Source organism: Notolepis coatsorum (genome assembly GCF_963971535.1).
Source record: "Notolepis coatsorum genome assembly, chromosome: 2".
Taxonomy (NCBI): Eukaryota; Metazoa; Chordata; class Actinopteri; order Aulopiformes; family Paralepididae; genus Notolepis; species Notolepis coatsorum.
The window spans coordinates 181,808,428-181,820,670 of NC_140166.1; the positions used below are offsets into that span (position 1 = coordinate 181,808,428).

General features: G+C 42.3%; 1 protein-coding gene across 1 annotated transcript in view; it reads right to left on the bottom strand.

Annotated features, from left to right (window-relative positions):
• The window catches only part of impact (impact RWD domain protein), a 110,773-nt gene that overhangs the window by 35,003 nt on the left and 63,527 nt on the right, over window positions 1-12,243 (bottom strand). The window contains exons 6-7 of the mRNA XM_084308808.1: window positions 7,612-7,740; window positions 7,263-7,357 (exon numbers count right to left, since the gene is read on the bottom strand). Coding sequence (XP_084164934.1) covers window positions 7,263-7,357; window positions 7,612-7,740 — 224 coding nt within the window. The remainder of the gene's footprint in view (window positions 1-7,262; window positions 7,358-7,611; window positions 7,741-12,243) is intronic.

The following is a 12,243-nucleotide window of genomic DNA, read 5'->3' on the forward strand; positions in this document are numbered from 1 at the left end:
AGCTAGCTAAATTATACATAAATTGGTTTTCATATAAATCAATATTTTTTTGTATCTACTTTTTCTCCCATTTTCTATTTTTCTCCCATCCCAATTTTGTATTGTCCAATTCTACCCTCCCCTGTCTCGAACGCTGTTAGGCCATGCCTCCCACAGGCCGGCTGCAATGTGGACCACACCTTGCATCACGTGTCCCCTCCGGTACACGAGGAGGCAGCCGTCGCATCTTTTCACCTGTACAGCGCGATCTCTCAGCGGCGAGGGTCTGCGTGGGAGGGACACGCCGCCCCCGTTGCTTTCTGATTCTGCTGCGCAGGCGCACCAACCGACCTGTAGGAGTCGCTGTCCACAACGTCCGATCCCCACCCACCAGCTTCCCACCCCTAACACTGCCAATTGTGTTAGTATGAACGACCAGCCAAGCTGGTAGCAATGCCAAGAGCTGGGCTCGAACCCAGCATCTCCTGCATTAGTGGCGAGTGCCTTGCCCACTGCGCCACTTAGCCGCCTTTCAAATATAAATCAATCTTCACTACGACTTTAAAACAGTGGTGCAGGGGAGCTCCAGTAGCTCACCACGTACCGCGAGTGCTATTTCAGCGCCGTGGACAACCGCGCTCGCGCGGATCTGGGGCTGAGCGCGTTCGAATCCCGGACGGCAGCCGTGCCTTTCCCAGAGTGTCTTTCCCCCCATCTGAACCCTTTCAGCCTGCTTCTGTCGGTCGAACTTGACCAAGTATGAGTGCGATGAAAAAGCGATAAACGCTAAAAAGAACCAGCTGACTGGTCAAAGTTTTAAAACAGTGGCGCAGCACGATCTACGGAGAGACGCAGAAAAAAGCGTTGCACGTAACGAGTCTCAGTCTCTCTCTCTTTCAAGTAGCCAAACGTTACACTATAAAAACTAACTGGATAGTTGACTTAATGATATTCTAAAATCATTAAGTCTGCCTAAACCTTTCTGCGGCAAACCCGAGTATAGTCAAGCTTTGTCGCCAACCGTTGAGCGCCAAAACCAGAGTCTGATCCCCATTCTAACCACTGCGCGGACCTCTCTGTATCTCCCTTGCACGGCTGCCTACGTTAAAATTGCAATGACGATCGAATCCTGCCAGGTGGCAGTATTTTGCAAGAACTCCTCCCCCTCCGAGGACAGAGCGACAGAGCAATCGCAGTGAGTATACACATATACTGGTTCCGGTCCTACCTAAGCAATAGGACCTTCTCTGTCCAACTCTGTGACTTCACTTCCTCTGTGGCCCCCCTCACCTGCGGGGTGCCCCAAGGCTCGATATTGGGTCCCACCCTCTTCCTCTTATACATACTCCCCCTAGGCCAGATCTTGGCAAAACATAACATCTCATTCCATTGCTTCGCTGATGATGTGCAGGTCTACCTCCCCTTAAAACCCACCCAAGGGAAAACATCAATAAAACCACTACTTGACTGCCTGGCAGAAATCAAGTGCTGGATGTCTGAAAACTCCCTGACATTAAACGAAGGGAAAACTGAGGTCATTGTTTTTAATAGTGCCCCCCCGGCCCCCCTCATTGACGCACTTGGTCCCCTGGGTCCAAACCTCTCCACCTCTGTCAGGAACCTTGGGGTCATCTTCAACAGCAATTTTAAATTCGACAAACAGGTCAGCGCCGTAGTCAAAAACAGTTTTTACCACCTCAGACTCCTGGCGAAGACAAAGGCATACCTCTCCCAAAGTAACGTAGAGACGGTGATACATGCCTTTGTCACCACTCGCCTCGACTACTACAATGCCCTCTACATAGGCATCGACAAATCCCTGCTTCGCCGCCTACAACTGGTGCACCTGGTCCTCACCAAAACAAAAAAACATGCGCACATCAGCCCAGTTTTGGCCTCGCTCCACTGGCTACCTGTTCGTTTTAGAATAGATTTTAAACTAGCCCTAAATGTTTTTAAATCACTAAATGGCATGGCCCCTCCCTATCTATCTGAGCTCTTGCACCGCCACACCCCCCACCGATCCCTCAGGTCAGCTGACCAGCTGCTATTGGTGGTGCCTAGAACTAGGCTCAAGACTAGGGGAGACAGAGCCTTCTCCACCGCAGTGCCTAGATTGTGGAACAGCCTCCCCCTCAGCGTACGGGCCGCCCAGACCGTGCAGGCTTTTAAATCGATGACTAGCTCCTTCGTTTTGGAAGCATTCAGGGTGAGGTTATTGGTCTCACTCCACCTAACTAGGTTCTGCACCTCTGATCTGTAAAATGACTCGTCATTTGAGTTTATACGCCCAATGACCGTGGTATCATCAGCATACTTTACTATCAGATTGTTATCATAGGAAGCAGTACAGTCATGAGTGCAGAGAGAGAACAGTAAAGGGCTGAGAATGCAGCCTTGTGGAGAACCAGTACTTAAAACAAGTTCATCAGACATATTGTTTCCACTCCTGACTCTTTGCGGTCTCAAAATTAAAAAGCTAAGAATCCATTCACAGATAGCGTCGCATAGACCCAGAAGTTTGTGGATCAGATTAGATGGAATAAGCGTATTAAAAGCAGAGCTATAATCGATAAAAAGCATTCTAACATAGGAGTTTTTCTTATCTAAGTGTTCATACACAGGATTAAGAGCTAAGGAAATAGCATCATCTACTGATCTATTTTTCTTGTAGGCGAACTGCCAGGGATCAAGACAGGTAGGAATCTGACCTTTTATATAATTCAGCACTAGCCGCTCTAAACATTTAATTAAAACTGAGGTTAGAGCAATAGGTCTGTAATCATTAAGACAAGTCACAGGTGATTTCTTGGGAACCGGAATGAATGAACTGGTTAGTCAGTCTTGGACTATGAACAATGCCTGTCAAATGAGCCATACTATTGTCTCCATAGTGAAGGAATCTATGTTTTTCAATGTGTATATAATGTAAATATCTGGTGGATGACAGCATCTACTCATAGCCATCTCAGAGGAGGAGGACAACAGAGAGAGAGAGTGTGTGTTAGCAGCAGACTAATAGCAGAGCCATGAGCTCCGAGGTCGTCGGCAGGTTGTTAACAAAAACACTGATAAGCACTGGTGGGGAAGGTTTGGTCAGAGCTACGGGGAGAGTTTGACATCGATAGAGACGGACGTTTAGTGTGTTAAAGGTGACCAGCCGTTCCCATGGTAGCGTGTCACGTAGTAACGAGAAGAGGGGGCGGGCCCGTTGCTAGAGACGCGAGTCCCTTCCGGGTTAAGTTAGATTAAGACACGACGTGGAATCGAGCAGACGCGCTGATCAGAGACTTTGAAATCCCTCCTCACCCTCGCTGGGTGGGGGAGGGGAAGTGCCACATCATCGCTAGCTTCGGCTAACAGGGAATGGTTGTTGGCTACGACGAGGCCTCAGAACCATTGGACTAATGAGAGAAGAGACGGTGGAGAATAATGAATTTTGTTTTTCTTCAAAGACTGTTCAAAGACATTACAGAATGGGTTACATCTCGTACGAAGCTATGTTTATGAAAATAAACATCAGGAAAGAGATCACGTTGCAGTGTTGTTTCTTCTGACTATGGATGTACTAACAGTACTACTACTAGCAGCAGGTGACAAGTGGATTAAATGATTAAAGGCTAGAAACACTGTTATCTTACAATAGCTATAATACAGAACAAACAATGGGTCCGCAAACATTGCGAAAATGGTCAATAATGCTGGCGCCATTGAGTAAAGATGGGAAAAGAGCGTGGCAGTCAATGAGTTAATGGGCGCTCGTATATAAAGACCAGGGCCCTCAATTATCAATGGTGCGTACGCACAGATATGTGCGTAACCCGTGCGTACGATCATTTCTAAGCAAAGTGTGGGACTTATCAATTTGAACGTGTGCTTGACTTTGTGCGTATATATACGCACAGCTCGGACCATGCGTACCTGGCGCCCAGCAGTAGAATATGGAGACTGCAGATGCGGAAATAAGCTTTTGTGCATTAGTTTGACTGACGTGTTCGGTATTATCACCCGTAATTCATTATAGTTAATTGTAAAATAGCGACAGTAGTGTAATTATTGTCAAAACCCTATAAATAGCATTTGGAATAGGTCTTTCTTTCCGAATGAATGCAGCATGGTTTATATATAGCGTTATCGGAATACTACGGGGTGGACTGACTGCGCTCCGCGTAACTCAACTTGTTATTATTTTGCGCATAGATTGCAGAAATACGGGAACGTTTTGATTATATTTAAAAGGCTTTGCCATTGTTAAACGAAATAAGTGGAATTTCGAAGCTGTAAGCAGAATACAAGTCATATGAACACCCACAATATAGTGTTCTTCCCCCTTCCTACTGTATAAGAAAGAATTAAAAACGCATTGCAACGAGAACAGAGGTTATTTGTTGAGTTTATGTGTATTACAAAACCCTTGCAATAAATGTGTCTTAAATGAGTCAAAAGCATACATGATACAGGTAGCATATATCGTGTGGGTGATATGACTTGTATTCTGCTTACAACTTGAAATTCCACTTATTTCGTTTTACAATGTCAAAGCCTTTTAAATATAATCAAAACGTTCCCGTATTTCTGCAATCTATGCGCAAAATAATAACGAGTTGAGTTCTAACAAAGAACGTATTACATGCTGGGTAGGCTGATAGAGTAAACTGTAAATAAAATAGCCTATAACATTATAAAGGATAGGATATAATAGCAGGGGTTCCCAACCTTTATTCCCCAGAGCCCCACGATTCCTTGGAGACATATAGGAATATGATATGATATAAGGTATACTGGTCCGTCAGCGAGGAGATAGCCCACAGCGGATAGCCATTAAATGCCATTTGAGAATATAGGCTATTAAGGCAAAATGACGGCCTATAGCCTATACATATTATTTAATGTTTTCATAAGCGTAAAGATACAACAGCTAGATTAACGATCAAGTTAGTTTACTGTATGCAGGCTTCGCAGGGCTGTGCCATGTGTTATTATATATTCGCAAGTTACTGTTGCATAATGTAGGCTATGGCTGCTATTATATCTCATTTATATAGGCTACCTAATACCGACAGCAAAATAGATTGTATGCCTCTACAAATCATATTATACCCGGTAGCCAATCAAACAAAACGAATAAATGCATTCATATTCAAGCATGGTTATAATGACACACCAACGCAAACAGTGGCCAATGGTCTTTATTAGTATTTTGAGCTGTCCAGGCAGAATTGCAGCAATGGTCTTAGGGAGTCGTTGATATCTGACATCACCGTGTACAAGTCCGCCAGCCTGTCGCGTATTTATCCCATAACACACGTTGTGTCTTCTTGGTTCGACAAATTAGTTGCTTAGACCTCCGTGAACAATCTCGCTCGTGAAGTTTCTCAGAGTTCGCTCGGGTTAGTCCATTATTTCACATCCCATGGGGGTGTTTCATTACCATATATGGATAATCATGCACAAGCATTGATGGTAAGAACAAATGGTATTTATCAACACGGAGTGTGCGTACGACCCGTGTACACACGTGTGATAAATCCAGATTTTTCTGTACGTACACACATTCTAAATTCTGTGCTTAAGAACAAAAATAGAACACTTTCTAAGAATTGTTAATAAATGAGGGCCCAGATGAGGAAACACCAGATGAGGTCAGATGAGTTTGATAGTATTTACTGAGGATGGCCAGATAATATTGATATTTAGCAAGTACAAAACGCTGCTGACCGACAAAAGAGAATCCCTCACTGAGGAAAACACAAAGGCCTAACCATCATGTATCACAATGGTGATGTCAGCCAGAGATGGGGAGAAGCATGAACCTTTAAAGGACATCTCTTTGAAATAAATGACATTTTACAGTTTTTTTCTGATTTTTCTTATTATTATTTTGTATTATTTAACTATTATTTAGTTATTGCACTGCACTGGCAGTTGAACTGCATTGAACTGAACTGAATTGAAAAAAATAAACCTCATAACTGAACTGGCACTGGCACTGTTTGCAGATGTACTGTTATTAAAGTTAGTTAAAAACATAATTTTGTATAGTTTTTTTTGGTTAAATTCAAAGGAAAAAAATTTGAAATCCAAAAACAGGAAAATTCATATCCGAAAACAGGAAAAGATAAAAACGGATTTCATAGGGCCCTAGTTAAGGTGAGTTAATAAATTCACTCTGAAAATCTGCTCCGCTCTGATAAACTGACTCTTGGTCAGAGCATCCAGTGTGCACTCTGAGCCCTCAGAATTTCCGAACAACTTGAGTGTGCTCGCTCTGACACTGGTTGTAAAGTGTTGTATGTGCCTCTCTGTATTGTAAATAGTTAAGATGTGTGTTGTCACTACTGTATGTATAACAGTATAATTGTAAATAAGTTAATTTATGTGTTGTAAATAAATATAGATAATTAAGCCTTCATTCGCTATTACCTTCCAAACCTTCAAACCAGGCAAAAATGTGAGACTGACGAGGAGAGCTTGGATTCAGGTCAGGTTGTAATGATAGTTGACCCCCAGTATCCTTGAGCTTAAACCTGAAAACTGAAACCTACCCCGACTGTTGTACCTGTTTGCCATCATGCCTTCTGTCTTTTGAATAACCCTCAATGTAAGTAGCTGTTTATTTCTATTTGATTGTGATTATGTTGTGCTTAATATGAAGGCTAACTGATAATCTTTACCTAATTTGTTAAATCATATTATAAAGAATAATGTGTTAATCATTATCCAAAACATTTATAGTACTTATTTATATACTTATTACAAATGTATATAACCTGATCTAAAGACTGGATTTATGATTTATTTATGAGTTTGATGAGTTTTATTGATGAGTTTGTTTCTTTGTTTAAGAACCACATGGCGATCATCATGGCAATCCTCATCAACAGTCATTCAACAACTAAATGAATAAACAAATTGGAAAATGGATTGCAACCCTTGTTTCGTGATGGTTTGTGGCTCAATCAAAACCCCATCTTTATCTATTGTCAGTCCTTCTTTCAAGAGCTGTTGGTCAACTAGAGAATGAAAACATGCCTCAATTCCTATTTCTGATTGTTCCTGTTTGTATTACAGATTGAGCCTTTAGTGTTGTCCAGAAAATGAGATGCGGGAAACCCAGTGAATAACCTCTCTCAGTCTCCACAGGATCATCAGGAGACACATTACCTTCTATCTTAACAGATGGCTACAGAACTATAAATGGTCACACACACACCATGAGGAATTGCAATGGGAATGTACAAAGACATGCAAGCAGGAGTGAAGCCACTATTGTTATGCTGTACCTGTCTAGGGGTCACCACAGGGGCAAGGTGAGGCTGGAAGGTACTGCGTCTGTCTACAATCGTCTCCCCATGTCTCACCAGAGGCATCTCCTCGTCTACAAGACAACACATAAACATCTTGTAGATACATGTTTAACCCGGAATTGATGCATCAGTATTGGAAGACTTCCACCTCATTTAGAATATACCATAATTAACCTCAATCTCAAACCACGCCCATCTTTTCTCCATCCTCCAATCACAACTGTTGCTTTCTGAGCGGGGGTTTGAGTTGGTTCATTCAAGCGGCTGCTGCCCAAACAGCTGATGTATTCTGTGGAAATATCCCCATTCAAGACGAAGGCCGTACCGTTCGCATGATCCATGAAAAGATGGGCCTGGTCTGTGTTTAGTTTCAGAGCACTGACATCCGGTATGTCTTCATCATCATCGCCCTCTTCCTCCTCGGTCGTCATGTTGATCGCCTCTGGTTGTCCAACTATAGGAATCCAGGAATAAACATCAGGTTATCTTTGTTGAGATTCTGTTAAAACAGTAGTTTCAATTTCCTTAAAGGATCTCCCCTGACTCCTCTCGTTTCAATGGGCCACCTACCGTGTGAGCAAATTATCACCATAAACTAGGGATGTCCGATATTATCGGCCTACCGATATTATCGGCCGATATTGGCATTAAAATGTGATATCGGAAAATATCGGTATCGGTTTAAAAAAATATATATTTTTTTTTGTATACATTTCTATAACCTTTATTTACCCAGGCAAGCAAGTAAGAACAAATTCTGATTTTATTTATTGTCAAAAGTATGCATAATGCTGTGTTAATTCCACAACAAGAGATATGTAATGTTAATTACCTGAAATTGTTCAGTTTTTTGTGGGGGGAAACCCTGCATATATCGGTATCGGTTGATATCGGTATCGGAAATTAAGAGTTGGACAATATCGGTATATCGGTATCGGTAAAAAAGCCAATATCGAGCATCCCTACCATAAACTACTCTCTAACCATAGGAGTAAGTGAAAGCAAAAGGTGGAGTATATGAGAAAGACCTATGGCTCTGACAGAACTAAACATCTCCAACTTCATGATTTTATATGTCTATTTTATGTGTATCAGTGACAATTAAACCGTAAACAAAGATGTTAAGATGTTAGATTCTAATATGAAAGCTTATGTGATTTAATGTCCATTGTGCTGTACTGTGCATTTTAGGAGAAACGCATGAGATGTCTAGCATAGTTAGTATTTACGATAAGGGTTACTTCAGATGTGGAGTGATTTGACCTGTGAGGACCGTGAGAGGTCAAATCCAAGATGACCGCCACTCCCCTAGGTCTAATGTTCAAACGTGCCTAATTTTGGAACCAACCTGTGTAGAAAAACATTGGTGTCATGTCCAACTAAATTGGTGATTTTTTTTTAGATAATTCAAGGAAATGCATTTAGGTCAAGGTACAACACTGACTAACTACTGTCATTGGAGCTTCTCTTGCTGCGGTACATCAGGTCACTTTGTGAAGGTGACTTCCAGCTGGAATCCCTGATGCAGATCATGCCCTGGATGTTCGCCATAAATCACATGCACTAAGATGGCTTCCCGTACACATCCGAGACATGATGAAAAAAAACACCCAGATGTCCTAACAGAATTCGGGTCTGGAAATCTTGTGGAGCAAAAAACCAGCAAGAAGTTCTTTACCATGGCATTCATCCAGTGCCACGAGCAGAACAATGCAATGGTTCTGGTTCTATTGGACTGACTGGCAATCCAGGAGCACCCAGATGCTGGCTGGCAGCAGGGCCTGAAATGGCCAGGATCACTACAGGGTTTGAGCAACAGGCCATAAAGCAACAGCATGTGACACTGGGCACCATCACCATGACCAACAACCTGGAGTGTAAACAGCATTCCTGAAGGAGGTTAATTAAGGCACTTAATGTGACAGTGCTGGAAGAGATGGGGAATCCGTTTCTAGAACACAGCCTACTAGTCATTGACTCAAGGGACATCTTGGACACCCAAGGGGCTGAAATTGTGAAAAGGATGGAGACTCTTGGTGAGGAGCAGCAGACCAGGTTTATAACAGAAGGCTAGAAGAGTTTACAACATCTGTCACTTCCAAACAACAACTTGCCACTGTTCAGTAGGCCACCGGTCTCTTGCCTATGGCTGATGCAGCAATTCTCGATGGGGCAGCTGTGGTTCAAATGCTAAATCCTGGAACATCAAGAACAACTCAAGTGTTTGCACCATACATCTCTGCTCAACTTGTGAAACGCAGCAGCATCGTCCTTGTCTGGGATGTATACCTACCTACCTGCCTGAAAGCCTAAACCAGACAGAAGAGGGGAAAGGGCACCAGGGACAGGGTGGCTCCTACTACTGTGATGCCAAAGAACTGGAAGGAACTTCCTTCGACACGATGAGAACAAAACCCAATTGTTTTCTTTCCTGTCACGCAAAGTTGTTCATCTTCCTCTCGCAGAAGGCAAGTAAATTAATGCAACAGATGGAAGTCCTGTGCTCTCTTGCTGAGTCACACTTGCAAGTCTTTCCAAGACGTGAATAATGCTTTCAATTAACTGATTTGTGGCACTGATGTACGACTGAACCAGTGAAAGCACGAACGTGAATGATGCCAGGAAACAGTTCTTTACACAGAAGTCTAGAACTCTAGAGAACATTACTCCAACACAGGCATCACTCAAGCAGAACATCAAGCAGAACATTATTAAGCACATCAAGCCATGGCTGACCTTCGAAGCTTTTTTTGGCAATCGAAGCTTCGGGGCAGAGCTTCGATTTTAATTCGAAGCTTCAAAAAAAAATAATAATAAATAAACAAATTATATATATATATTTATTTTTTTATCTTATGTTGTGGGACTTGTACAGCACTTTGGTAAACGTTGTTGTTTTTAAATGTGCTCTATAAATAAAGTTTGGATTAATTAATTAAGTAGCCCCTTTCGACAAGATTTCACTCGGCTGCGCTGCCTGGGTGCAGTGGGGCTGCTCTCACAGAAAACGACATGACATTACATAATTATGTTGCAACCTTCGTCTATCAAGCAAACAATTATATTATATTTAATTTATAATTATATCAGACAATGCACCTACAAAAGCAGATGATTACAATTAAATTAGCCAACTTGGTAACACATTAGTCATAGCAGCATAGGCATAGCCTTATTAATGTTTTGTGTGGCGTCGCCGTCGTGTACAACGATAGTTACGTTTTTTAGGTGATTTGACAAAGTTGTTGTAGAGTTGTGATATGCCATTTTCTTCTGGCATATCTGGCACTCGGCTTTTTGGGCATTGTCTTTGCATATTTTAAAGTGTAACCACACGTCTGATGACTTCTTCGTCGACATGTCTGCTGCACATGTCCTTGTTGTTTTCAACACAGATAATCTCCACGTGCTTGTTGTAGAGAGGTGGAGTCGAGGTGCCACTTACTTTCGTTTAATTGGAATGGAGGCGCAAGATTTGAGGCAAAAAATTATAATAATAATAATAATAATATATATATATATTTTTTTTTATAAACTTCGATTATTTTTTTATGTTCGAAGCTCGTGCCATCGAACGAAGCTTCGAAGCTTCAAAGTATTTAAGACAGCCCTACATCAAGCAGAACATCAAGTAGCACATCAAGCAGAACATCAAGCAGAACATCAAGCATAACATCAAAAAGCACATCAAGCGCACTTGCTACCAGGCCAACTGGTGGAACCAGGCATTAATCCTGGATCCAGAGTTACCAGAGACATCTGACTGGGGCTGGTCAAAGGAACCAACTGGGTGGCAGCCTCTTTGGACCAATTCTCCCTAAAGCAACAAAACCCTGCCATGAAGTGATGTTGTTGCTGCAAGGGAGCACTGGATGGGTGCCAAAGCTGCACTCAAGTGCACTGCGCTTCTGTTCTGGAGGCTGTTCGATTTTAAATCAGTATCATTATCATCATCATGATTACTATTAACTCTTTGGGTGCCAAAAACGTAATATCTCGTGTTTCGCCACCGAGTGTTGGGTGCCAAAAACATAATATCTTGTGTCTAGATCCTTTGATCTTTTTCCTTTGATCCCCATTCTAAACACTCGCCCGGAGCTCTCTAGCCTCTAGGTCTCTCTGGCTCATCTGCCTATGTTGGAATTGCAAGGACGATCGAATCTCACCAGGTGGCAGTATCGCCTACCTTTTGAACTGGAGATATTAGTTGTCTTCCAGCCTGGGCCAGTACTGAGTTTACCTCCGGCTCTTTCCGCCTAGGAGTGGATCACAACATAGCAATCGGTGGAAGATTTGGTGCCTCAGAGCTATTCTTTCCCGTATGGTAGACATGCCCAATATACACAAGTAATTGCGATCGCCATGGGATCGACTGGGATTTATTCATTTTGGAGTACTTTCTGACTGAGGTAAGGTCTCCTGCTGGTATTTTTTTTTACGTAAAACATGCTTCTGTAACGATCACAGTGTCGTGTTTTACCGGACGTAAAATATGCTCGACAAACACGATCGCGGTTTCTAGTTAAAACGCCCCCTCCCTTGATGATTTTGTGAAGACACATGTGTACATGGTGTATACCTTTGATTTGAAAGTATTTGGGGTTTCAGGCAATCAACCAGAACGATTTGGGCATATTGCATATAACGCGTCATATCTCGCTATCTATGAAAAAATACTGGATTCTTTTGGAAAGGGGCGATGTTTAGCGCGTAATAGTGCAACAACTAGAGTATGTAGTTATGGTGGACTGTGAACAATGCCTGTCAAATGAGCCATACTATTGTCTCCATAGCTATAATATAGAATATACAATAGCTCCGCAAAGATCGTGAAATATCTTGAAAATGGTCAAGAAAAGCTGGCGCCAGGCAGTACAGATGGGGATAGTATTAACTCAAAGAGTTAATATAGTATTAAAATAGACTAGCACCATGGGTCTATTCTGCTTTAATTATT